Raw genomic sequence first — 25,137 nt, forward strand, 5'->3', positions numbered from 1 at the left:
CTAGCTCTCTCCTGGTATGAGGCCATCATCTTTATTATTATACCCTTTTAAGACCAGTTTAAAAAAAAAACAAATGGGAAAAAAACACTCCCTTGTGAGCAAGAGAACCTCCTCCACCCCTCCTGTTCCTCCTTTTCTTTTTGCCTTGGACTGATTCCCCAAATCCAGATGGGGGAGTAAGCCTGCTGCCTGTCCCTCCTGCTGCTGAGTATGGAAATAGAGACAGGGAGCTCCTCCCTAACAGTGGAAAAAGTAGAAAAGGACTGACATTAAACTGGGTTGGAAGCACCATTAGCATTTCAACCAGGGGAGCTGAGAAATCTGCTCTGATCTGTGGAGGGAATGTTAATCATTTTACAATAAGAGTGAGCTACTCATTTGCATTTAGTTTCTTTTTCTTTCTTTCTTCCACAAATTACGAGCAGAAACATTAAAATCACATGCTGGGTTAGGCAAATGTGACAAGGCCAAAATTATTGACTTAAAGTTACAATAAATCCCTTTTCTAACCATTAGGTAAATATTCAGCTCAGAGTCTCTATGGACTGCTTTGCTTTCATTTTACATTGTTATTGCCGTTTTAAAAGATTTTTCTTCTTTCTTTGGCCTGCAGTGTTGATGGCATGCAGAGGATGCTTATTTTCACTGGTAGTAAATAAAATAAGTTTGATAGCTGCTGCAGGGAAGGCCATTAATGTTCCGCTGCATACATGCATATGTGCTTTTTTGTTGAACACCACAGTGACTTTTGTGTGTAAAGATGAAAATAGTTTATGTGCCATGAGAGGGATGGTAGTTTATTCAGCAAACAGGCAAGCACTGCAGCAAGAAATACCTGTAATGCTGCCATACATTTCCACAAAAAAAAGGTAAAAAAGGTATTTTGGTGTCCGTCTATTCTGTCCGTCTTTCTACTTCAGTCACTTTTACGCTTTTGTCTCCCTCCCTTCGCCTTTCTCTCTGTCTCTCTTTCCGCCTCTGCTTTGATGTCTGAGGCTCATTGTGCTGAGAGGAGTGGAAGCGATGTGAGTGTACTGCTGCCACTGAATAGCAGAGATGGAGCACAAGATGACAAAGCCTCCTTTTTCTTGTTTGCTCACTTTCTCCAGTATCTACCCTTAAAGCATTCATTACCTTAAACATGATTATTTTCCGAAAGAAAAGTGAAGAGCAAGCAGATGAAATGGGAATACTGTAGTGAAGTGGAAACAACACAGAGAAGAAAGTCAAAAGGAAATGAATGGGGGGAAAAGAATTATAAAGCAGTGTGTAGCTCCGTGTGTACACACCTGTGTGTTAAATATATGAGACGTTATGTAGCTCATCTGGGTCTACTAGACCATTCAGCTTTGTTTGAATTTAGGCCCCCGGCTTTTTAAGACGGGGACATATTTATTTTCCATGCTAAAATAAATAGCCCCACTTTCTTCATATCCACGTATAGAACAGTTTGTTGACAGAATGGCTGAATTTATTGAGGTTTCCCTCACATCACCTGTAGGCACAAAGCTGGAGCAGGCAGCAAATACCAACAGCCAAATAACCTCGTTATTGCCTTGTGCCTGTGCCGAAAAGAAAGTGGCAGATGGATGTTTTGTCCAGCTCGACGTCCATTTTTTTTCTCTGGGCTTAAGGCTGTTTTCTGTAATTTTTATGGGATAGAGTAAATGATGACATTTTTCCGAAACACTTTCTTGTTGTTGGTGCACAACATCTGTATAGGACCACCACTAAAACAAACAACTAATTATGGTCATCTGTAAATCATGGTTTTATTTATTTATTTATTTACTTTTGCTCTTTAATATGCCATGATAGGATAATGTGTCTTTTCCATGGTGTCGATACACATGGACAGAGGTAAATGCATAACACCTGTTTTCTATGTTGCACATCTTTTTCAAGGTTTATTGCAATGTGAAATACATTCATACTAAAATGAGGTTACCTCGGTGCTCCCAACACGCCTGAGAAGCTTGCTTAACGTTACATTAGGGTCATTCCATGTGAAATCACCCAGCTACAGGCACATCAGCTGGATGACCCCTTAGATATTTTTCAAAAAATTCACTGATGTACATTTATCCGGATTATGGAGAAAACCAGAGTTTTAGGTCTGCAAGTGTAACCATTTGCAAAAAACAGCCCTTTGAAATTTGTTATTTTTCTTAGTTTTTGGTCAATTTGCTTTCGCCAAGTTTAATCTTTTACTGCACGGCCTCTGTTATATGCAGGAATCTGGTGTTTGCTGCATAGCGCTAACCTGTGCCATAGAATCAGAAAATGTAATCAAATGTGTCCTATCTCGAATAGTTTGGGCGTGATAAATGCCTAAAAATGGCTGAAAAGCAGTAGATGCAAAAATTTGGCCAACTTCTATGCATCACTGGTCTGTAAATATACAAGATGGAGAGTTGATATTTGGTACAATTATAGAGGTAAAATGTCTCTACCAGGAAATACCACCAGTATATTTATATCTTGCAAAGAAATGCCATAGGTAGTAGTTTCATATATCGACTTTTACAAATCTTTACGAAAATGTGCTATTTTCAAAGCCATATTAGGTAATCCAGCTCCTTCATATTTGTACCACATGATGATGACATGAATATGGTTTTGGTGGTATTGTACTGGCCAAAATAAGTTGAATAACATTGGTATAATGTTGTTCATCCATAATGATGAGTAGCTTGTTGGTAACCATAGGAATTATATGTGAGGTTTGTACTGTCTTGTGACCATCAGCTCTGTGTCATTGCAGAATCTGAATTATTTATGATTGGGGAAAAAATGAGTCACATTTCTGTTTTTCTGAGTTGTGAATGTTCTGCCTCTATCTTTGTATACAGAGAAAAGGCGCATAAGGGATGGACAATAACAAAAAAATGGGCGCTTCAAACAGAAAAGAAATTCAGGTGCACAGCTTTGAATTTGCTTTTCCCTATTATTGGACAATTCTTTTAAAGGTGACCATCATGTAAATTGTGACACATAATAATTAATTAGTACAGCCTTCTGTGCCATAGCATGTATGTTGCTTTCCTGATTGTTACCCCGGGACCCATTGTATACTTCTGCTGCATTGTTTAAGGTGAGAAAGGTTTGCTCTGAGAGAGGGAAAAAAAAGAAAACGTTTGGCACATTAGCATTAGTTCAGCTGTGTGACCCATCTCACAGGCAAATACGGAGGTGTGTTTATATGCGTTTGCTAATGTTGTTGCATAATCACGCCGCTGATCGTGAAACATCTTATTGCTTCCACTGGCAGGAGTTGTCTGCTTGGAATGCTGAGGCTCACCTGTGTGTGGTGCGTGTGTATAATGTGTGCAGTTTGTAGTTCTTCCAGCTTTTTCCCATCCTCTCTCTCTCTGTTTGTATGGGCTTATTAAGCCTGCCCCCCAGTGCTCCAGCCTCCATTGCCCTCACAAGAAAACTACATACAATTTTACTTCTTTCCAGCTCAGTGACTCTGCTTTATCTCACCTGTGGTCCCCCTTTAACCACTTTCCTCCTTGTTGCAGTGACACTCCTGAGCCCTGCCAGCTCTAAGCCCCATCTCTCCCTCTACAGGGAACAAGCCACTATTACTACCTTTTCAAACTGTCCTCTGTTCTCTGTGAAAGACTCTTTATTGCAGTTATTCACCGATGCACAGTGATACATACCTAAACATTTAAAAGTGATGGCTCGTTGTGTCTTCCTGCCAGGCTGTCAGCTCACCATTTCCTCTTGTGTTTTCTTTCTTTGCTTCCATTTCTCTTTCTTTGCACCTCTTCTTTCCTCCCCGTTGCCTTTCATCTAGCTAAATCCTGTTAAAGTCAATGTGAGGAGCTCCCTTCACTTTCATGCATGCTCGTTAAATCCTGGAGGAGCCCAGGCACTACCTTTCTCATCCTCATACAAAGATGTCTGAACCTATGTCTAATGTGCTTTTACATGTATGGAGTCGCAAAAAGGCAGATACTCTAATCTGAGCCAGGTGAGTGTGATAAATGTTATGGAAAAAATACCTCATCCTGTCCTCAGAGAAAGAAGGAAAGAAGCTCTATGTCACAGAGTTGTTTCCTTAAGGTGCTACAGTACACAGCTGTGATGGGAATCACACAGCTCTACCTCCTTCACTGTGAAATAATGTGAAATAATAGGTGCAAATGCATGAGGTGTATTGTTACACACACATCTGCACACACATGCAGCCCTTCAGGGACCCCAACAACTTTTAATCACAAGAGTCACCTGTGATGTTAGAGTCCCATGCTGTGTTATTTTTTTAAGGGTGAGAAATCACCTTTCTGCCTGGAGCTGAAGGCCTTTGGGAGATCCTGGTCCCCTGTGTCATAAACACAGCAATGCATGCTGGTGAGGAAAAAAAAGGGGAGAAAGAAGAAAGCATGCTACCCTGTTAATGGAGTTCATTCCAGGTGTGCAGAGAATTACACAAGTACTACATAAGGGACCAGCCTTGGAGGGACGCATACTTAGTCCATCCAACACATTGGGGCTGCCACAGTAAGGCCAAGCCACAGAAGGACTGAATATTACTTGCGACAGGCCGACAGTTTGTGCACTCTGTGGGAGCAGTGTCTCACTGTTCAATGTATTTCTTTCTTTCCGTTATAGGCTGTGTAGTGTTGGTGGTGCTCATTGTGTTGGTTTGCTATTATTTGAGAGCCTCCACCTCATAATGGTTCTTTTCCTGCAGATTTGCTTACTGTGCATTAAAGTCTCATAGTGACAGATATAGGAGTGGGTCTTTCATGGGACCTCGTTTGCACTAGCACATTTTAAAATGACTGCAGCAATGTGTAAAGCTCTGTACTGCGTCCTTAAAATGTGTTTACCATGAGGCCAGTGAGGTACAATCGGTCAGTCTTCAGCTTTGGGTTTTAATTTTTTTTTATTTTTATTTTTTTTTTTTTACATATGAACATGCTTGCACGTGTGTGTGCATAATAAGTTCAAGGCTGTTGTTGTTGCAGTGTAATTTAAAAACATAATCACTCTGTAGATGTGTACTTTACTAAGCTCACATTTACAGACTGATGCAGCGTGCCTGATGAAACATCCCTTTTGTTGTGAACTCAGAAGCATGTGTCACACGTATGTTTCATATACATTTAATAAACATCTCCTTTTCTAAGTTGGCCTTTGTGTTGCAAAATATAGTTACAAATTCAGGAACAAGTTTCACATTATAGAAAATGTAGAGGAATTTTCACTGTCTTTTCATATTAACTGTAAAGCTAGCATAAAGGTAAGTTTTTATGAAAGATTACATTATGATTAATATCTGTTATACATACTGTAGTTTCACAGTATGCAGTCAGTATAATGTGGCTTCATTATTGATCAGTTTCTTATCATTTCCGTGCTTTCTAGTGTCCTTGCATTCTGTCTGCTTAATTAAGTCTTTCTTTTTTAACTTGTGACAGATTTTCCACTGCAACATATTAACAGTTTAAATTGGTTTAACAAACAAGTTAAACAATAATGACACTGCAGGAGCAAATTAGGTAAGTGCACAACCAGGGTTATGCATTTTAGGCATTCAACTGTATGTTTTAAAGTCTATCACAATGACCTACACAGCCTTTTGAGAATTGAGACTGAGTGCTGGACTCCTAGCCATCTTTTGTGTCACAATGGACCACAGTCACTCTGTTCCTACTGGTTAACATTACTTGTAATGTTAACTACATACTGTCCCTATGTGAACCAACATACCTTTGCTGTCACTTAGACCAAACAACAGATTATCACTGCTGTGAATTTGGGCAATAATGTATACATTTCATCTAAGATGGAAGGCTAAAGCTGTAAGTGAAGGACAAACAGGGTCGTCAGGATCCATGCATTATCTCTCTCATTCCCCTGCTGAAGGTTAATTTAAGGAATTGAAAGAAATGTCCAGAGATGTACCATGGAACTGATGACATGTCATATTGATTTGCCCTTCAGGGAATTAATGCCTTGTCTGTCGTACTCTTCATTTCATCTGGTTTGGAGCGGTTCAGCAAACTCATGTCATTCACCACAGCACCATCAGTTGACAACACTATTACTTAACCATCTTGTATGCATAAAGACCATAGAGTGCTAATGTATTCACCTCATCTTAACACCTTGCCTTGACACCAATTCATCCCCCATTGATACAAGCACACAGACACACACAGAGGGAGAGACAGGTCCCATGGGTATGTCTGATTGAGCTTTCTCCTGTCTGCCATTCCTCATCTGTGAGAAATCAATAGAGGATCTGGGATTGGAGCTCGGGCTAATTGAGCTCTGCTCTCTCTGTTCTCTTATTGCTGCCAGGAGCATTTTGTCATCACAGCACCTGGTTCACACCATGGGGCCAGTGGGAGCCAGCTAGCGATCAGATAGGGCCTTTGGATGCCACAGGGAGGGGAGCTGCATATGATTGAGCAACCTTGTGAAGTCAAGCACTCAGAGAAAGGGCATAGCAAAGAAGGGATTCATTTAGCACTCATGTGCTTCCATAGGACTTTTCTTGTTTCCTCCTCTTCAACTGAAATGTATTTTCTGTTGCACAGTTATAGAATGGATGATCATTACGTCAGTTAGTAGAACTCTTGGTGTCATGTTACTCTTTTCAGTTGCCACCCGAGCAGGTCCTTGGTTTAACTGCAAAACGGTCACTGCATCTATTTGCATGTATTATCCATCCCTCTACCAACCATGAGACATCCCGAGAATAAATTAAAATAAACTTAAACCGTTGTCTTGGCAGTTTAATAAACCAAGATTTACTGTAGCTATAAATACCATGCCTTGAGAGCAGCAGTTCTGCTGTGTTTACACTTCACACATGGTTTCAACATAGTCATGGATCACTCACCCACGATAATGCCTTATATTTAATGTGACATTCTGTTACTACCCAGTATTTCCAACAAACTGCTCTTCTCGTCCTTTCAATATTATAAACGGAGATTGCTTCCATCCAAACCATCTGCTGTCACTGCTCCACCCTTTACCACCATTCCAGTCCCCCAATCCCTCCATCTGTCCATGTTCCAGGACTTGAGGGAGTGTGACCACCACATATAGCCCTATACAGTGTTGTAAGACATTGCTGCAGAAGTTAGACATTCCCTCCTTTCACGCTGCCCTGGCGCTTATGTGTGCATACTGTGGTAGATTATGTGAAGCAACTCAAACATCCTATTGATGAGATCATTCATGCTCTCTGAGCCATGCACTGACACCACAAACATGGCACCCTTTCCTGTCCTCTAGGGCTGTTAATATGGTTGCTATTTTTTGAAAGCTTTGCTATTTATTCAAAGACAGGTTAATGGAAATGTGATCTATTGAATGTTACAGTTTAATTAGCAGAGTATTGAAAAACCATAGCCAGTAACTAGCAACACCTTCTCTTTAGCTGTACTTGGTCAAAATGCACCTTACAGCATAAACTGCAACATTCACTGTAACACAGGAAGATACAAGGAGAACAGCACTGATGCTATAATATCGATATATATGAGGGTTCAAAACTTCATGAAGAAATAAAGGAAACAAATGACACATTTATTTTTCAGCAGGGCCTAGCTACTTCTTATTAATGGCTGTCCTAAAGGGTAACACTTTCCCTTAAAAACGCTATATTTTTATTTTGGAAAATAGTTTTGGTTGTATATCAGAACTGAAACAAAAAAAGGTGACTTCCTACTAATGGCACAGACAGAACTTTTAAAATAACACCAAATGTGCAAATATTCATGTCATTTATATGAATTGTGTAGCATAGACTGATGATAAAGCAGTGTCTGGTCTTGTCTGGTCTGGCCTCATTTTTAACTTGAAAATTTGACAACTCTGAAATTCTTAAACTTAAACTCTTAAATACAAAGTGGGCATGATGCAATTTCATTCCAGCCCTAAGGATATATAAGGGCTTGTTATAACTGATGGCTCATCTTTGTATGTTTATGTGTAGCTGCTACATTATGGGTGCATCTTTAATCTACACTGTTGCATCAGTGTTTGCAGCCAGCTGTTTGTTCAGTCTTGTCTGTACATTATATGTTTGCGCATAACCTGTGCAGTTTGTGTTTGTTCTAACATGGCCCAAGGCTATAATATAAATAAATAATCAGTGGGAATGCATGTAATCATGTGCAGGCTGTTACAGACACTCCGACTTTCTTTACTGTTTTTCAATTGTTTTTTTTCTGTTATTTAGATAGTACTTAGATATTTATGATATTTTATACCTAAATAAAGGAATTCTGATTCTGATTAACAATTCACGTTAAGCTTCCGATTTTAATCCAAATCTGGTTGCCTTCTTGCCCTCTCCCTTGTTGTAGCCCCCCAGGGTTTTTCGAAGGGTCATGGGTTGAGACACCAGCTTCGCTCCACCAGTTCTGCTGTGCTATCCACCTTCATAACACCTGCAGTACGTCACTTACATGGGCAACTGTAGCACTATTTTTGCATCATTGTTGTCTTCGGAAATCTGTGTAATTGTGGTTTATTTGCCATATATAATGCTAATATTTAAATAGATAGGCCAGCAACCCTATTCCTAAAGACACTTGCTCTCAAAATATGGCATCTTTCTTTTGTATACCTAATGAGCAACCCCTTTCAAAATACACACATCTGCTGCACGGTGTCCTATCTCTTCACAGTACCCCTCCTACCGGCTCGTCATGTTTCAGGTATTTGTTGCTTTGTATGGCGAGACATGCCGGCAGCAGTACAGCGAGAGATTATTGTCACTGTAATTGGCTTTTCCAGGCCTGATTTGATACGAGCCTCTTGTCTGATCCACACACTTCTTTATTATCGAGCGTAATGGAAAGACGATGAGGCTCACATAAAACGTTCGCTCCGCCATATCTCCAGAGAAATCGCCTCTTGAGTTTGATTTCCAAGCTTTGGGTCAGGATAGATGGCAGCATATCTGTTTGGAGACACAACACTCACTGAATACCCACAGCAAGTGACATATTAACATTGCACAAATCTGCAGACATAAGAATGGAACAGACATAATATACCATATTTTAACTGCCTATATCCAACAGTCTATGCATTTAAATGTTCATATTGCCAGGATTTACCAGGAGTTATGCTTTGCATTATCTTTTTTTAGCCATTACACACTGCTTTTCTTTCCCCCTATCCAAATCCTATTGTCCCTGCATCCCCGATAAGTGACAGCTTGTGGGAAGAATTTTGCAATCAGATTGCATGATCCAGTTCAATCCCTAGTTCTCTGTCCAAGCTGACATGACTGTCTGCTGCCGCAGCACTCTTCCTTGTTCACCAAGCAGCAGAGGCAATGTAGAACACACTCTCCGACACTATTATCTCAGTCAGTATCTGCTACTGCCAGAGGAAGATACAGATGGACAAGAGATCTGCACTGGGAAAACTAAAAAGAACTGTAAAGGCAGGCAGAAGATTGATGTGTAGCTTAGCTGAAGGAGTTTTCCATTGCTTTTATATATTATCAACATTTTAAAATACAATTGAGGATAGAGAGGAAATAGAAAATCATGCCATTGTTTTAACTTTCCAAACCTGCTGGTTTTGTATTTTGAGCATTTTTCCACTTCCTGCCACATTTTGATTGACTGTAAAGTCCCCACTTCAGTAGAAACAGCAAAACCATGGTTTAAAATTATCTGTTGTGCAGTATAGTGCTCCTATAACATCATAAATAATTTACTGCCACTACAAACCTGTTGTGTCACTTTTGTCAGCACGTCAACTGTAGAGATGTAGATGGGTGGATCATAACACCTTTGTTAAAGAAGTTTGCATTTTGATCTGTCGTATTTGTGGGATCTGATGCTCTCTAATTTTAGTGCTCTCTATTCTTAATAACACATAACAGAGTGAAAAAAGAAAAAGAAAATTATTAAGGAACAAGGTTATGGTTTACCTGATAATGGATCATTTTTTAGTCTACAAAAACATCATTGCTGCTATAGACAAATGTGAATAATATGGAGTGACCCCTGAATTCTAGGATTATTTAAATATCTCTAGCATGAATAGGTAACTGGAGGTAACTGGAATGATCAGTCTCACACAGTGTGTTCAGTCAGGGACGACATACTTACAGGTGTGACTCTGTAACTTTCCTATTGTTTAAATTCCCATAATCCTTCACTCAGCAGTGATTGAGAGATAGGCACAGGGACACAAAAACAGAACTCTAAAATAGCCCTTAGCTGTAAAAGGATCATACTTGTTCCAGGATATCACATTCTTTAACCACTTAGTCACTGACAGTAGGTTTTCACCACCACTGTAATGATATTAACCAACCTTGACATTAAAGTTTCTGTATTTTACTTCTCTATTCATCAACCACATCTTTGAAACAGGTGGTAGTGTTCAGCTGATAAATCATTTTGATAGCGGTAGTCAGGTAAAATTCAAGTTTGTGCTCAATGATCTTACAAAAATCTTTCCTTGCTGTTGTTTGAAATGTTTGTTTTCTTGCACCTCCAACTGACAGTGTCATTTTTTTTAAAAGCCATTTGATTTATAGTCATTCCTTCAGTTACGCTGTTTTCACCAGTAGATAGCACTGGGAAGGCTGAAATGGTGTGTGAGGAGATGAGTAGAGGAACCTTGGCAGAGAAGGACTAACTGAGAGTTGTGTTGAAAAGAGCAATAAAGAATGGAAAATGAGAGTGCTGAGAGTGAAGAGAGAGAGAGAGGGGATGGGTGTAGAGAGCGGTAAAATGGGTGGAGGAGTCGGGGTGGGAGAGGAGCTCAAGCAGTGATTACATTGTCCATCAGGCCACAGGACGGCCTGCATCAGCCCACAGGATTGATGTTTGACAGAATAATTAGAAAACTGTCTCAGGCTGTAATCACTGGAGCTCATCTTGCCGTAGAAGACTTCCATTTGCTTTCTGCCACACATGCACACACAAACACACACACACAAACAGGCGAGCAGGAGCCTTCTGTGGTTGACTGGTATATGGGACAGTAGCTTGATAGAGTAGTAAGATGGGAGTGTTCCTGTTTATTCTTAAGAAACTGAAAGACTTTATCTGTAGAGGGGTGGACAAGGAGGCGAGTGTGGCACCTCACTCATTGGTTCACTGAAAGCAGGAGTGGAGAACACGCTGGTGACTTTAAAGGCGCCGGCATTAGGATTTATGGAGTGGAAAAAAATGAATTAAATGGAGTTTTACTACAGGGGGTGGCAGAACGAATGAGATGTGGGACTGAAGACCCCCAACACTACTTTGACTTTTTCAGTGGTAGTGTGTGAGTGCAATAGGAGTGAATACACAAAGTTTCTTGGAATTCTGGTATAACTCAAAGGAAAAATACACCACGTAGGATACTTGCAGCCTGAATAGTGAACAGTGGCACCCGTCGCTGCAGCAGTAAATAACCCCTATTATTCATCACACACATTCTGTGATTTAGCTTTGACACAGCTGCAGTGAAAATGCTTCCAGTGTGGCAGATTTTTATAATTTCTCTCTGCCCTTCTTGAGTGTTGTGATAGCTGACATCTACTGGTTCTCGATCAATATCTTAAAGCAAGCGTTTTAGTGTTGTCAGTCGAGTGTACAATGATGACATGGGTTTTTAACTATAGCAACTATATTTTCCTCGATTTTATAATCAGGTTGCTGTTATATTCTGACCAATGCTCTGCTGTTTTAGTTGTATTTATCTTATCTACAAATCATGTGCATAAAATTATGATAGCAGATTAGCAGTCCTCACCAACAACTACAACTAACCATCCCTACTCACCACCATAAGAAAAAAATATGTGAAAACTCTCTAGTTACAGCTATATACTACTGTTTTACTGCTGTTTTCCAGTTATTGTGTACTTTCTTGTTTGTTGCCTGTATGGCTCTCAGATGTCCACACAACAGCAGGAAATGTAGAATTAGTAAAGGTCTGAGGTCTTCATTAGGATAATAGTATCCGCTCACACTTAAAGTTCAAAGGTCACATTATTTGTCACCCCTTTATACGGCCTTCTTGACAAAGAGCAAGCCCCTAGATGAGACCTCTATTGATCTGGAATCTATTCAGCCTCTTCCTTCTCTCCTGAGGCTTTTATTGGTTTCTCTGATCCCTCTAATACCTGAGCAAACCCTTAATGGCTAATTGATATGCTGTTCTGTTCTCCTGAGCTCCATCAACAGACTGTAGGGCAAAATGTCAGCCACAGACCCATTGGTTGCCCCCCTTCCCTTGAAGACAACTAAAAATCCATCGTATTTGCATATTAGAGCAGACCACCTTATCATTTGATGAGCCTTGAAGACATGGCACATTACAACAGCAGCAAGAATGTAAGGGGCAGGGACACTAACAAATCAGTGTATGTGTCCATATCTGGGCTTTTTGGAAATGAAATCCTGATTGGGCCCCTCTGTTTTGGCCAGGTTTAGGTGTTTTTGGCAATTTAGCACCCACTTACCATGCATGATCTTGCAGGACCCACACAGAGCAAACACAAGGGAAGGAGGGAAAGCTGGCAATTGTGTTTATCAATTTTTAAATTACTCATTTATCCAAAACCGTTACCGAGACAACAGTCTGTGCCATGATGTGATCAGGATGAAAAGGAAATCTGTGGGTTTGTAGTAAAGTAGAGTTTAATATGTCAAGGCTTGTTTCCCATTACTCTCTACCCTTCTGTTTTTGGTATTGCTGGTTGTGCCAGTGGTCTACCTCTTACTTCAGTGCATCTCCAAATCCACTCTCCAGCTTGGTTTGTTTCATACTGTCTCTGTTGCCTGCCATAAGGCATGTAATACATGTTATTCCTATGTGACATGTAGCTGATTTCATGTGGGGAAATCCTACACTACACCATAATCATTGCCTAATTGGCTGCTGTTACAGTCTGTCAGTGCTTTATGGAGTCCCTAAGGAGCTGGTTGTTTTGTGTATTCTTAGAGAGTTGTTATAGAACTAAGAAATATGTGAAGTGAAAATTGAAGTTTCAACATATTTACTGATAGGTGGAGGCATGCAAGGTTCAGAAATAAGGTCTTAAACTTTGCTGTGAACCTGTTATTAGGTAAAGAGTGAATGTAGTCTTCTAGTAAAACTTCCAACCCATTTAATTCTAAAGCAAAGATTAGAAAAAATACTGTAATGGCCTTTTGGAAGCTGCTGGTAGCTACTGTTTTAGCTATACTATGCTGCCCTGTGGCCTGTCTCCTTCTGCACTGGTTAAATGTAAAGTTGTTTACCCGTTCAGTGCACCTCACTAATGGTGAGTGGAACGTCTGCACAGTTAAACATGTAAGTGTGAGAGGAGGTGACAAAAAAAAGAGGGCTGTGGCGATGATTTGCCTTGCAAAGCACACCCATCTGCCCTTTCGATGGCTCATTGGCTCCCAAGATCAGGTGCAATCTGAACTGGAATCATTTGGATAATTGACCTTCTGTGTGCATACATTAGAATAAATTAATTTTGATTGGCCATGTAACATTAGGAACAAAGCGGGAAATGTTGGCTCTTTCATATTCAGCTGCTGGTTTGTTGTACCCAGTCTCTGTGGTGATTATGTATGCCATTCCCCAACTATTATGCATTTCTTCAGTTTAATAAAATAATTCTTGCTCTGAGCAGAGTAGAGCACAACATGGCAAGGCACAGAGCCAAGCTCATTTTTTTTAGTAAAGCTTTATTCTGTTTATAGCAAAAATGAAATGCAAATTATGTTTATAATAATTCAGGTGCATGTAGGTGTATGTGTGATTTTGTGTATCAGTCTATATGTGCTCATAAAAACATGCTGAAACAAGTATCCATGCTTGTTTCATGGGGTAACTTGTCCTCCCAGGTTTTTCCAATCTCCATAAGTGACTTTGCTATTCAATTGAAAGCTCCCATACTGTGTGTGTGTCTACAGCAGGCCCGTGGAGCCCTGTAAGTGTCATTGCTGCCTGATGGACAGCCATTAACCCTTGGTGAAGAGGTTGAGGAATATTTATGTCTGCCTGTCAGCAATGACACGACACCCTCCGGGAATGAATAATATGCCTGCCCTACACTGGCTCCAATTGTTGAGTCCAATTCACAGCAAAATGGTTTGTGTGTGCGTGTTGCTGTGTGTGCACCTACTGATAGGTTTACACTGTGTGTGTGTTGGTGAGTGTAAAGTAAGTGTGTGTGTGTGTGTGTGGGTTCAGGGGCATTTTGATACCCTGAGGTGAGCAGCAGGAGACGAGTTCTACATCCCGCACTGACATCTGACAAACCTCCCACTCACCACAGAGGTGGGGCGCTCTCCTTCCCTCTCCATGTCATGCTTGGTGTCTCTGTGCTGCCTTGTATCTGTGCTCTTTCCTTTTCTAAAATAACTTTGAATATAACTGAATAGTCATTCATTTAATGAATGAGATTATGCTGCTATTGGAAATTGTAATATAAATTGCAGATGCAAGAGCACGATTTCAGTAGAGCATAGCTGAACAACTGTTCATCAACAGAAAGGCTCAGATTTATATCTGTTGTGAGCCATTGCTTGGCTTACATGGTTAGCTTATCCTATCCTTTTTTTATCGGATTTTTTGGTCAGTTTTGTTGTTCTGCATAACACTTGCATTAATCTTTTCACAGTATTCACTACATAAGTTGGTCATTTAATTGTCTATTTATTTTTTTTCATTGATATGTAATATTTAATAATCTCACATTTTCACTGTGCTCCGAACTTCTGACATCAATCCTCCACCATTAGACTGATATCTAAAATTTCACACAACTGCTTAACAGTTTTACACACCAGTCTTAATTGGAAAGGCAGAGAGCATTCAGTGTTTGTGTATTCTGTCCACACGTGTTTATTTCTTTAGAATGTCTTTTGAAATTTCATCATTAAGATTCTTGGCTGACATAAACGACATTGGACAAAAGCAGCAAGTAGCAAATTCAAATCTTGCTTAATACCTGCTTTATTCAAACCATCCACTTATGCTTCCTTTAACAGACCCCTCAGACCCTTCACTAACAAAGTGATTCACCTATGATGCCTTCTTGTCAACACAGTGCACATGCTCCTTCCATCTCTATGACCGAGTGATATGTGAAGTGTGGGGAAAACACATTTTGTAGAGTTGACCTTCAGACGTGCTTTGTAAGTTTTCAGAGACAGTATTAAAAACATAAACACACACTGACGTTAATAACAGCCAGTGCTTCTTGTGAAATTTGCGCGTTATTAGTGTTAAATAAATTGACAACAATTTTAGTGTTGATTGTTCACAAATTTTAGCACTCTTAAATAAAAACTAGAAATGAGACATCAGTGAGGGTACGATTAGCGGCTTTAACAAATGCATCTTCACAAACATGTTCCATGTGGCCTGAGGCACCAAACAGTTCTCCTTAAATTCAAACTGTGTCAAGATGAAAGCTTGTTTTTTTGTATGTGAATCTTAATAATGTAAATGATGACTGGATGTCTGCACAGTGTGTCATTTGATTTTTTTTTTTTCTGCCACAGAGATTGCACTTGTTTTGAACTCGTTGCCATGTCGTGTCATAGAATTTTGCTTGAAAATGAAAACACAATGTGAAGATTACCAAAAAAAACTCAACACAAGTGTTCTGAACATCAAAGTGACATTGACTATGTTAAAGAATATGGCAAGTGAGCAGTAAAAGAGAACAGCGCAGTGTGACTTAAAGAAGTTCAAAGGTTCATGTGCATATATGGTCATAAAATATTAGGTGATCCACTGGGCAAATCAGACTTGGACTCAGAGCGTTGAGCTGTTGAGGAATGAGTTAATGTCCCTCATGTCTGTTAAAGAAAGTATTAATACAAGAGACAAATTAGACAAAGGTTTGATTCCTACATCTTTGTCCGCATCTGCACAGCCTATTCCTGTTTCTCATGCTCCGTTCCCTCTGTGTACCCTGTCCCTCTGCTCCTGCTCTCATTCATTAAAGTCCCTGTCTATGCTGGCACTGAGCCTGCACAGGTGCCTAGCTGACTACACGTCATTCAGACTCAGGCTATAGTAAAAGTAATCCATAAATGTTATTAGGTCTGACCAAGATTTCTGCTTCAAGTAAAAAAATGATCAGAGTGCTCATTCAGACATGCAGCTGAGACATGGAGATGCTGTCAGATAATTTGAAAGTGCTGGATGTCTGAAAGGGGCTTTCTTTAAACCCGAAGAGGCAAATGGCATTAAATGTGTTACACCTGCATCTCCCTTTGAAGTTTGTTTCTGCAGTTCTGCTAACTGTCTGTCAGTTGAAAATAAGTTAGGAACAGTGTGTCCAACGTAGTCTTAGATTATCTTTAAACATTGCAGTGATTCTGTCTAGCTTTTCACAAATATTGAGCTCAACACCTTAAAACACAATATTGCATTATCAATGCCACAGCCAAAGTCTGTCTATGCCCATCTTCAAGGCTTAGTCATGGCATTGCTAGAGAATGATATACCCGAGTAAAAAAATGCTTTATTTTGTTATTAGTGCAGCCACTAGGTTCCAATCTTAAAGAGCACTATAATAATTCAATAGAAAATGATATGTGCTGTATGAGATTTCAGACCTCAATTTAAAAGTGCGCACAACAGTTAACAACAAAAACTATTAGCTGCAATTAACATCTGCAATCAGTAGCATTTCCATATGACTCACATTGACCTACATGCACCTGGAAGGTTTTTTAGCATCATGTCACACAGCATAGCCTGTTTCCACCAGCAATTGCAGAAACTGTTGCAAAAACAGAAGATGATCATAAAACATTATACTGTCTATCCTGTCATCCTGCATTGTCAGAGAAAAGCTAATGAAAAATTTGAAGTGGAAAAAAGTGTCATTAAATAATCCTCTGTCACGACATACTGCACTCGTTTTGTGTGCTGTATTAGGCAGTATTGTGTGTGTGCTTCTCACACCTGTCAAACATGTTTAAAATAATCTTAATGGGAATGCCTGGCAGTGACTGGATCAGAAGGCAAGTGATTACGATCGTTAAACGCCACATGCTGTATGGTTTTATCTCCCGACTGTTAACACCAACTGGCCCAGACTGGAACGGACTTGATCCCACTTCTAATCAGACTTTACACACAAATCATAATTATCTGTGGTCCAGAAATAAAACGCCTAAAATGGATTTTGGGTGTGGAAATACATTTAGTTTTGGAACTGGTACCCCAACACCCACCCATCTGTACATGTTATGTATGTGATGATATTTTTATAAGCCTGTTAAGCTGATTTATTTATACAGAAAGTCACTTGACTAGTACTGATTTGCAGTGTGGAATGAGGAGCAATGCAAAAATGCTGCCTCATTCTGTGACAGAGAATAAAGTCAGTTTGATTAGATACAACCATAAGGACAACGGTTCCAGCCATTTGCCCACTGCTCACCCACAAGACATGGCACGGTAAATGCCACTTCCAGGATCTTTGGCCACAGCGGCTCTGCCTGACCTCACTTTTCCCTCATTTCTTTCCTTCTTTCCTCATCCACCCATGCCTTCGTGCAAACCACTTCCTTTTTCAAGCAAAGCCATTCTTGCCTTGATTAGTTTCTTTTCTTTGGCCCACAGAGAAAAATGGAATCTCGGGGCTGGAGGTTGGAGTTGGCTGAGTGCTCATAAAGTACTCTTGGCCAGGGCACATGTGAGATGGCTCAAGGATGTGGATCAATGTGAGCAAGACGTACTGATGCAGAGTAAAGTTCTGGCTGCAAAATAGAACTGTTAAGGTGAAGTTGCTGATAAGCTCAGATTGTTGTCTGAAAGAGAACATGTTCAAAATAAGACTGCTTTAAATGTTTTTGTCATTTTTAAGCATGAAATCAACTAAAAGAATTTTAAATTCACCTGGCACAAAAACAAGTGTACTACATAGACGGTAGACTGACTTTTGTGATCTGATCCTTATGTCCTTCAGATGAAACCTGAAGTCGAACAGACAGGTATCCAGCTGCCTGTTGCAGTGGGTTTTTTACTGTCAAGTGAAACTTCAGACGCCACTGTCTGTCAAAAGGTGTCTCTGCCTGTGACATGGCCAATCTTTGACATAATGCTCAGTCTGTCTCTGCAGTCCCAAGAAGGGGGCTGTCATGCTTCAGCAAGCCGGATAATTATTTCCCTCTTATCCCTCCTTGCCAGGACCAATCCTAGCCTTCAATAGAAGCCAGGGCCCGCACCACTTCCCATCACTTCTCTTAGTCTCCTTTCTTCTCCATCCCTCTTCTTCCATCTGTTTCACTTCACCTCACTCTCTGACTTCAAGACCCTCTTTTTCCCTCAGTCTGTCTTTATGTCATTCTCACTGGTTCTGTATTCTGTCTAAGAATAGATTTGCACAGACAAAATACATCCTCTTTTTGACAAAATAGATCAATGCAGTAAGTGTTCCATAAGATTGTCATATCAATACAATTTATTACATGGTTTGCATTACTTGTTTGATGTTGACAAAGAACATGTGCTCTCCCTCATGTCCGCACAGCCTTATCACGCTGCTGACACGTATTACACTGTAGGAGCAATTTGACAAAATGAAATTATTCTAAAAAAAACAGCTTTGTCTGCGATTGCTGCTAAAAGGGAGGACATGTGGTGTTTGTGTAGACAAAAGGTGAGGATTTATATTTCATGTTTGTCATTGAGATGCAAACACGTATCAGTGCTCCCCACTGGTGATTTTATACAACTACATTTGTTGTTTTATACCCTAAAAGTTGGTCCCATCACCTCCAAGATCTAATCAATTAATTAATCCTTTCTGGTCGAAACAAATGAATGTAAAAGAAATACTATCACCCATTGACCATCTAAGGCAATTTGCCCCATTTTACTTTAAAGATAGACAGAAATGGATTAATTGTTCCACAACAAAACTGCAGCCCTGTCATTTCAAGATGTGTGATCCAGCGGGCCCACCTTGATTTGGAAACCACGCGTGTTAACCTGTGGCCCCAGGGCCGAGCACTGGGCCCCCAGCATATCGAAAACAAATAAACAATGCCTGCCAGAGCAGGCGGTGACAGTACAGGCTGTCTCCACTAGATAAGACGGAACAATAGTCCTTAATAGGCCACAGAGAGACATACACACCCATCTCCAGCCCTTCCCTTTTCTGCTCCTATCTGCTTCCTGGTAACAAAGGAAGATTCTTTCCCTTTTCTTTCCTGCAGAGAGATTAGCGGCGCTTAACAAGGGTATAGGCATGAAAATGTGTATTTGAGTGATAATTTAGAATGAGAAGGAGTACAATGCCTTTATTCCCCCCCTGGGTTAAAATTTGGAGGAGAAAAGTACATCATGTTTGTTTGCTAGTTATCAGTCTATGGAAGTAAGTGTGAAGACTTTCACAACATGTTATGTTGCTTCACAAAATTGTGTCATATTTTGCTGAGTGCAGTTACACAATGACATTTAACTTGATAGTACTAAAAGATACACACACATGTACTTTGTCAAACATGTATCCCAGACGCATTTCCTGAAAACACACAAGGAGTACAATAAAGGTCCACGTGGGCATGTCAAATTGCCTGGGTTACATTTCTTTCTTGTCCTAAATGCAGTTAGTGAGGCGTATAATAGCAGGCAGAAAAGCCTGTTTCTTCTGTGAAGGCCCTTTTTTGACTTTGACTCCAAAAAAAAAAGCCTTGGCAGGGTGTCGGAATGCCAGTAGCAATGATCCTATTTTCTAAAATTTGAATCATTTCACCGGCAACTCAGGTAGAAGGCACCATCTCATGCTGTAACTGCCTCAAAGAACACACAAAGATCCCCTAAAAAGAGCGAGCTGGCACATTGTACCTGATGCTTTTATGCTGAGCTCTGATGAAAGAAATCCACCCCACTGCCAACTTAGCTTACCTGAAATGAATGCCTTTAAGGAAGGAGTTACAAGAGGTAAAATGCTACAGACTGTGATGTGGGGCGGATTGAAGTGTGCAGTTTTACTTCATACCTTAAAGCTGGATTTTTGAGGTGCTGTGAACCTGAATGGAGCAGCGTATTGTTAGACTTTTGATTGGAGAGAGGGTTTGAACCAAGGCATACCGATTTTTGGACTGGTTCATTAATGTGTCATTTAAACCCCACACCAGGCAACTGCTATTCATAAAGAAAGCAATACAAGTCTGCAACAAAACCACAGTCCTGTGTCCTGACCACAACATATGTCACATTTAGAAGTGACGTATCACCGTCCTTTCTGTTCCAGGTGAAAATTGCCTGTTGTGCTCATACAACTCTATTGTCTCTGAATGTTTAAGTATTTGTTCCCTCTGAGCTCAGTGTTCTTTATTTAACTACAGTATGTCTCTATAATAATAATGAGATTGTTGTCTGTTGTTACAGCTTACTGTGATCTTTACTTGGAGTGGGCAGTTGTCTGTCTGTTTGCACTTGTTTTGCCTCTGCACAGGCAGAGTAACATTTCTTTAGGTTGTACACTTGTAAACCAAAACCAGAGGAAAAAAATAAACTTGCAACAAAGTGCAACTTGGTCTTCACCACATCCATATTTCTATAAACTGCATTTACTTCTGTGCCAACCTACATAAATCATGTTATATGTATCATTAATATACATGGGTGTCAATAGGAGACGCATGAATGGAAGAAATATGGTTCTTTCCAATAGAGACAGAGTTGAAAAATGGGCTGTAGATAGGGTGAGAATAGAGCCTTCTCTAGTGAGGATATTGAAGGCGACTAAATCTCTGCTGCCCCCCAGTGGGGCACTGAATAATGCTGTGTGTGTATGCATGCATGTGTGTTTGTGACACCAAACTGTGTGAAGTTTCACCCACTCAAACTTATGTCTCGTTGTGGACGCAATGTGTGCATTCTGCGGCTCACTGAGGAGCACTGTTGCTGCCATATTAAATACATAACATTTTTAGAGCATTCTACATGTGCACAGACGAAACTTGAATAAAAACAGAGCACATTGTTTTGTTTTGATACAGAACCTGAACCTCTGTGCTGTAATATTTGTGAGAGTATTTGGGTTGCTGGTGGTTCAGCTAAAAGCAAGGTTCAGTTCCAGGTGTGAATTTCTTCCTCATTGAGACACATTTTGGTGGTACTGGCCATGTTAGCAATGTTGCTTCTGCTGTGAGCCTCAACTGCACAACAAGGAAACACACAGGAACATAGAGTATTAGTCACACCTATGTGAACTGGAGATCACACCAACAGGTTTTCAGAAGAGCCTCTAAGGTTTGAGAGCCAATATGTTAGTATTATTTCATTCTCCTGCAGTCTTTTCACTGTTACTCTTCACACATGGTAGAGTTTGACATTGACTAGACTGTATCCCTAAAACCATTTTTAACTAACTGCAACATTAGCACTGTGGCCTCAGCAAGAAGTTTCCTGGTTCAAATCAGGATGGAACCTTTTAGTGTGCAGTTTGCATGGTCTCACCTTTTTCTCCGGGTACTCCGGCTTTCTCTCACATACCAAAAACATGTATGTTAGGTTACTCTGGGATTTTAAAGTGACCATAGATGGTGAGTGTGACTGGATGTCGGCTTCTGTAATAGACTGGTGATCTGTTCAGGGTGTACCCCGCCTTTTGCCATGAAAAAGATGTGATAGGCTCCAACTATCCCTGTGACCCAAATCCAGACAACTTTAATGTTATTTTGGCCAAGAGTGGAGGAGTTTTACCACATAACCACCATAACCTAAGTCATTTTGATAAATCAAAACATCTCAATGTAATCTGGAGGTCATGTTTTGTTTGATCTTCTTTATTTTTAATTGCAACATCTTTATTATTGTTTGTTTTCAGTTGAATCTTCTGTTTGCCTGCCTGTTTTTTTTCTCTTCACCTGTTCACATCACTTCGTGATATACTTAATTACAATAAATTAGTTCTCTGTGTGGCCCAGTTTTTCTGCATGGTGAGTCTTTACAGTAGCGCCTACATTTGTGTTTGTTTTGGAGCTCTCTCCCAGTCCTGTGTCAAACTCTTGCTGTTCATAAGGAGATGCTCATTTGGATAGCATGCGGAGGACAATGCATGGCTGTCGCTCTGATAGCTATCCAAGTCCTTGATCCTCTCTCCCTGTAAACATCATTACCACACACTGAAAACATACACATTCACCACACGCACACACAGACACACACACACACAAGCTGCTCATCTAAATCGGCGCTAGCAGATTAGCAGTGATTATAAACAAACATGGAGGATTAATCCTGTGTGCTCACAGTCTACTTTTCCACTGAGCTAGCCAGGGTAATTACCAAGTGCTTGACTGCTAGTGTAATCACACACACACACACACACACACACACACACACACACACACACACACACACACACACACACACACACACACACACACACACACACACACACACAAAAGACTTGTTTCTCTACTTAGTGATATCATGTTCATCTTGTAAGAAAGTCTAAGATACTGTAAATTTTTAAAGTTCGTTCCTAATACTTAATAAGAAAATGGGAATTTTTAAGAGCTTATATATATGGTATTGTTTTATCATTTGGCCTGACCTATTTTGCCTTGTCACCGTTTGCAGCCCTTTTAATTTAACATATGGCATCCACTGAGACACTGTTGCATGTGCTCATGTACATAGCCTCAGGATGAATGCCCTATTGTACACAGTGTTGGTAGGTAAATGTCAACATGGCAACAGGGCATTCTGTAAGAAGCATGTTTAAAGCATTAGTAGACATGTGTAAGTGTTTGATGTTGCAATCGATCCACCAATGGCTGAATTTAAATTGAATATTGACTTTTACAAAGGTACATCTTTTGATGGAGCCACTCCTACCTACCTAAAGATGGAAATAATGTATCTAATCATCCCATCACACACTTCTCGGGGGTGATGTGATAGTCATTGGGGTTGCAGCGTTATTCTCAACATTTCACAAACAAAATACAGTTTTTTAAATGTTAATTAAGGCTGTTGCATACTCCACGAGAACAGAGAACTCGCTCCACGGGTGGTAAGAGTAAAAAAAAAAAAAAAGTTCATTTCGGCACGGAGGTACCTTACTCCGCGAGACGTGTGTGTGTGTGTGTGTGTGTGTGTGCAGAACTCCTACGCAGCGCACGTCACACGCAAAAGGTTGACCATGCAATTGTATTGCAAATTGTGAGCACAGTCGTGGTTACCTGGCCTAACAAGCTGATAATGTTCAGGGAAGAGGGCGTACAGCATGACAATAGATAGAAGATCAGTGTAGCTGACTGTAGCTGACCTCTGGTCTGTGTGAGTTTAATTCTGTGAACGTGTGGATGATGCCATGATCAATACTGGGATTAGTTTTTATCGCCACCTTTTGGACAGACTCTCTCCTCTGTGCGCCGTGTTTCTCCTTCCAGGAGCTGTTTGCCAGCTGCTCATCTAAACTGTCCATCGTCGTTGTACTTCCTCCTTCTGTCTGTGTGTTCTGCACCTGAAGAAGTTCTTGTGCTTCTCCACATTCATCACGCCCACAATAAATTCCGACCAATCACAGCATGGTTGACGCACAGCCTTGAGAGAAAAAGTTCTGCCCGGGCCATGTGTCCAAGAGCGCTGCAACGGGTGGTCCGAGAGAAAAATGACGTCATTTTGTGGGCGTAATGTCGGCAGGGGGAAGGGAGTTCTCTGTTCTCATGGAGTATGGATCCAGCTTCAGTTAGCTGCAGCCATGTATTTGACTACTCACTCAGGATTCCCCATACACTCTGTATAAAATTTCCCCGGTCCAAATGTCTTTTAGTCATTTAGTTGGTTTGTTGTGTCTGCACCACTTGTTTTACTCAATTCCCATGTTCTTCTTTCATAGGTTGAAGCCATCCTGGTCAATATCTTTGGAGGCATCGTCAATTGTGCCATTATTGCCAACGGAATCACCAAAGCGTGTCGAGAGCTGGAGCTGAAGGTGCCGCTGGTGGTCAGGCTTGAAGGTATGCACACACACACAGGGAAATGTATGTTTCACCTCTCTGACCCTCTTTGTAAGCCGGTCCCAGTTGACACTTCCACTCTCATCATCACCTTCAGAAATGCAGCATATTGATCCCCATCTAGTCTTTATGAAAGCTCTTGACCTTAATGAGGATTTGATGAGGCTTGATAATAACAGTGGCTTTTTAAAATGCAACCATGTTCACACCTGTCACTTGTCACTCATCTTGAATAAGTATCTGCCTTGACATGGCGTACATTACACTATAATCCAAACAGACATGTAGCTGTTCAAAGCAATTTACACTTCTCTGTGTCAGAGATTTTATGTGCATGTTTTGTACTTATTTATGAAGACCTTCCAGGCCCACAGCCATGATCTTAGTGGCTGCTCCACTACAAATACTCTTTATCAAAGAGACAAACACAGCCTGACAATGATGGATGATATATATATTAAATATAATTATATGATGATATATTATTTTATGAAAATGAATACATAGTTTTGAAAGTACAAAAAAAGCCCTGTCCCCGTATCATTTTTAATGTTGGAGCCATTGTATTATTGCTGCTGTATTCTCAGGAGCCAATCCATCTTCATTGTGGCCTGGTGTCCCCGTAAGTACAGCAGTGCATTTTTCATACATGTCACATTGTGCCGCACCTGTCATTAGCTCCAGCCAGAATAACAGTAGAGGCAGCACTGATTGGCTCACCTTTCACCTGTATATGCTAATGAAACTCTTCCAGTTGTGTGTGTGTCTGTAGTAGCAGTGACTCTTGGAGGCATGGGGCCAGTTGGTGGTTAGCTTAATTGTCAAGATCCTGCTGAGAGGTGTGTCCAGAGCAGAGAGCAGGTGTGTGTGTGTGTGTGTGTGTGTTGGCCTTCAGCATTTTTTACCTCATGTGTGCACACTTTTGCTAATATGGTTTGTAGGTCAGGGCATGTAAGCTTTTTCTAGAGCCCAACTGGGTGTAAAAGTACTGTATTGAAGTATGGACATGGCTGTTCAGAGAACAATAGCTCTTTTTTCAGGCATGTCCATGTCTAACACAATGGGTTATGAAAGAGAAAAATCCAAGCAGGTGTGTAGAATTACCTCCAAAAGCCTCTTCTCTAAAACACATTAGCATCTAAACAAAAACAATGTGCAAAGACAGATGTGTGGCTTATATTTAAAGTTACTA

At 40.5% G+C, this 25,137-nt stretch overlaps 1 protein-coding gene across 1 annotated transcript in view; it reads left to right on the top strand.

Annotated features, from left to right (window-relative positions):
• Positions 1-25,137, top strand: part of suclg2 (succinate-CoA ligase GDP-forming subunit beta) — a 73,257-nt gene that overhangs the window by 42,016 nt on the left and 6,104 nt on the right. Inside the window, exon 10 of the mRNA XM_028406341.1 lies at positions 23,825-23,945. Coding sequence (XP_028262142.1) covers positions 23,825-23,945 — 121 coding nt within the window. The remainder of the gene's footprint in view (positions 1-23,824; positions 23,946-25,137) is intronic.

The sequence above is a fragment of the Parambassis ranga genome, chromosome 5 (assembly GCF_900634625.1).
Source record: "Parambassis ranga chromosome 5, fParRan2.1, whole genome shotgun sequence".
Classification (NCBI taxonomy): Eukaryota; Metazoa; Chordata; class Actinopteri; family Ambassidae; genus Parambassis; species Parambassis ranga.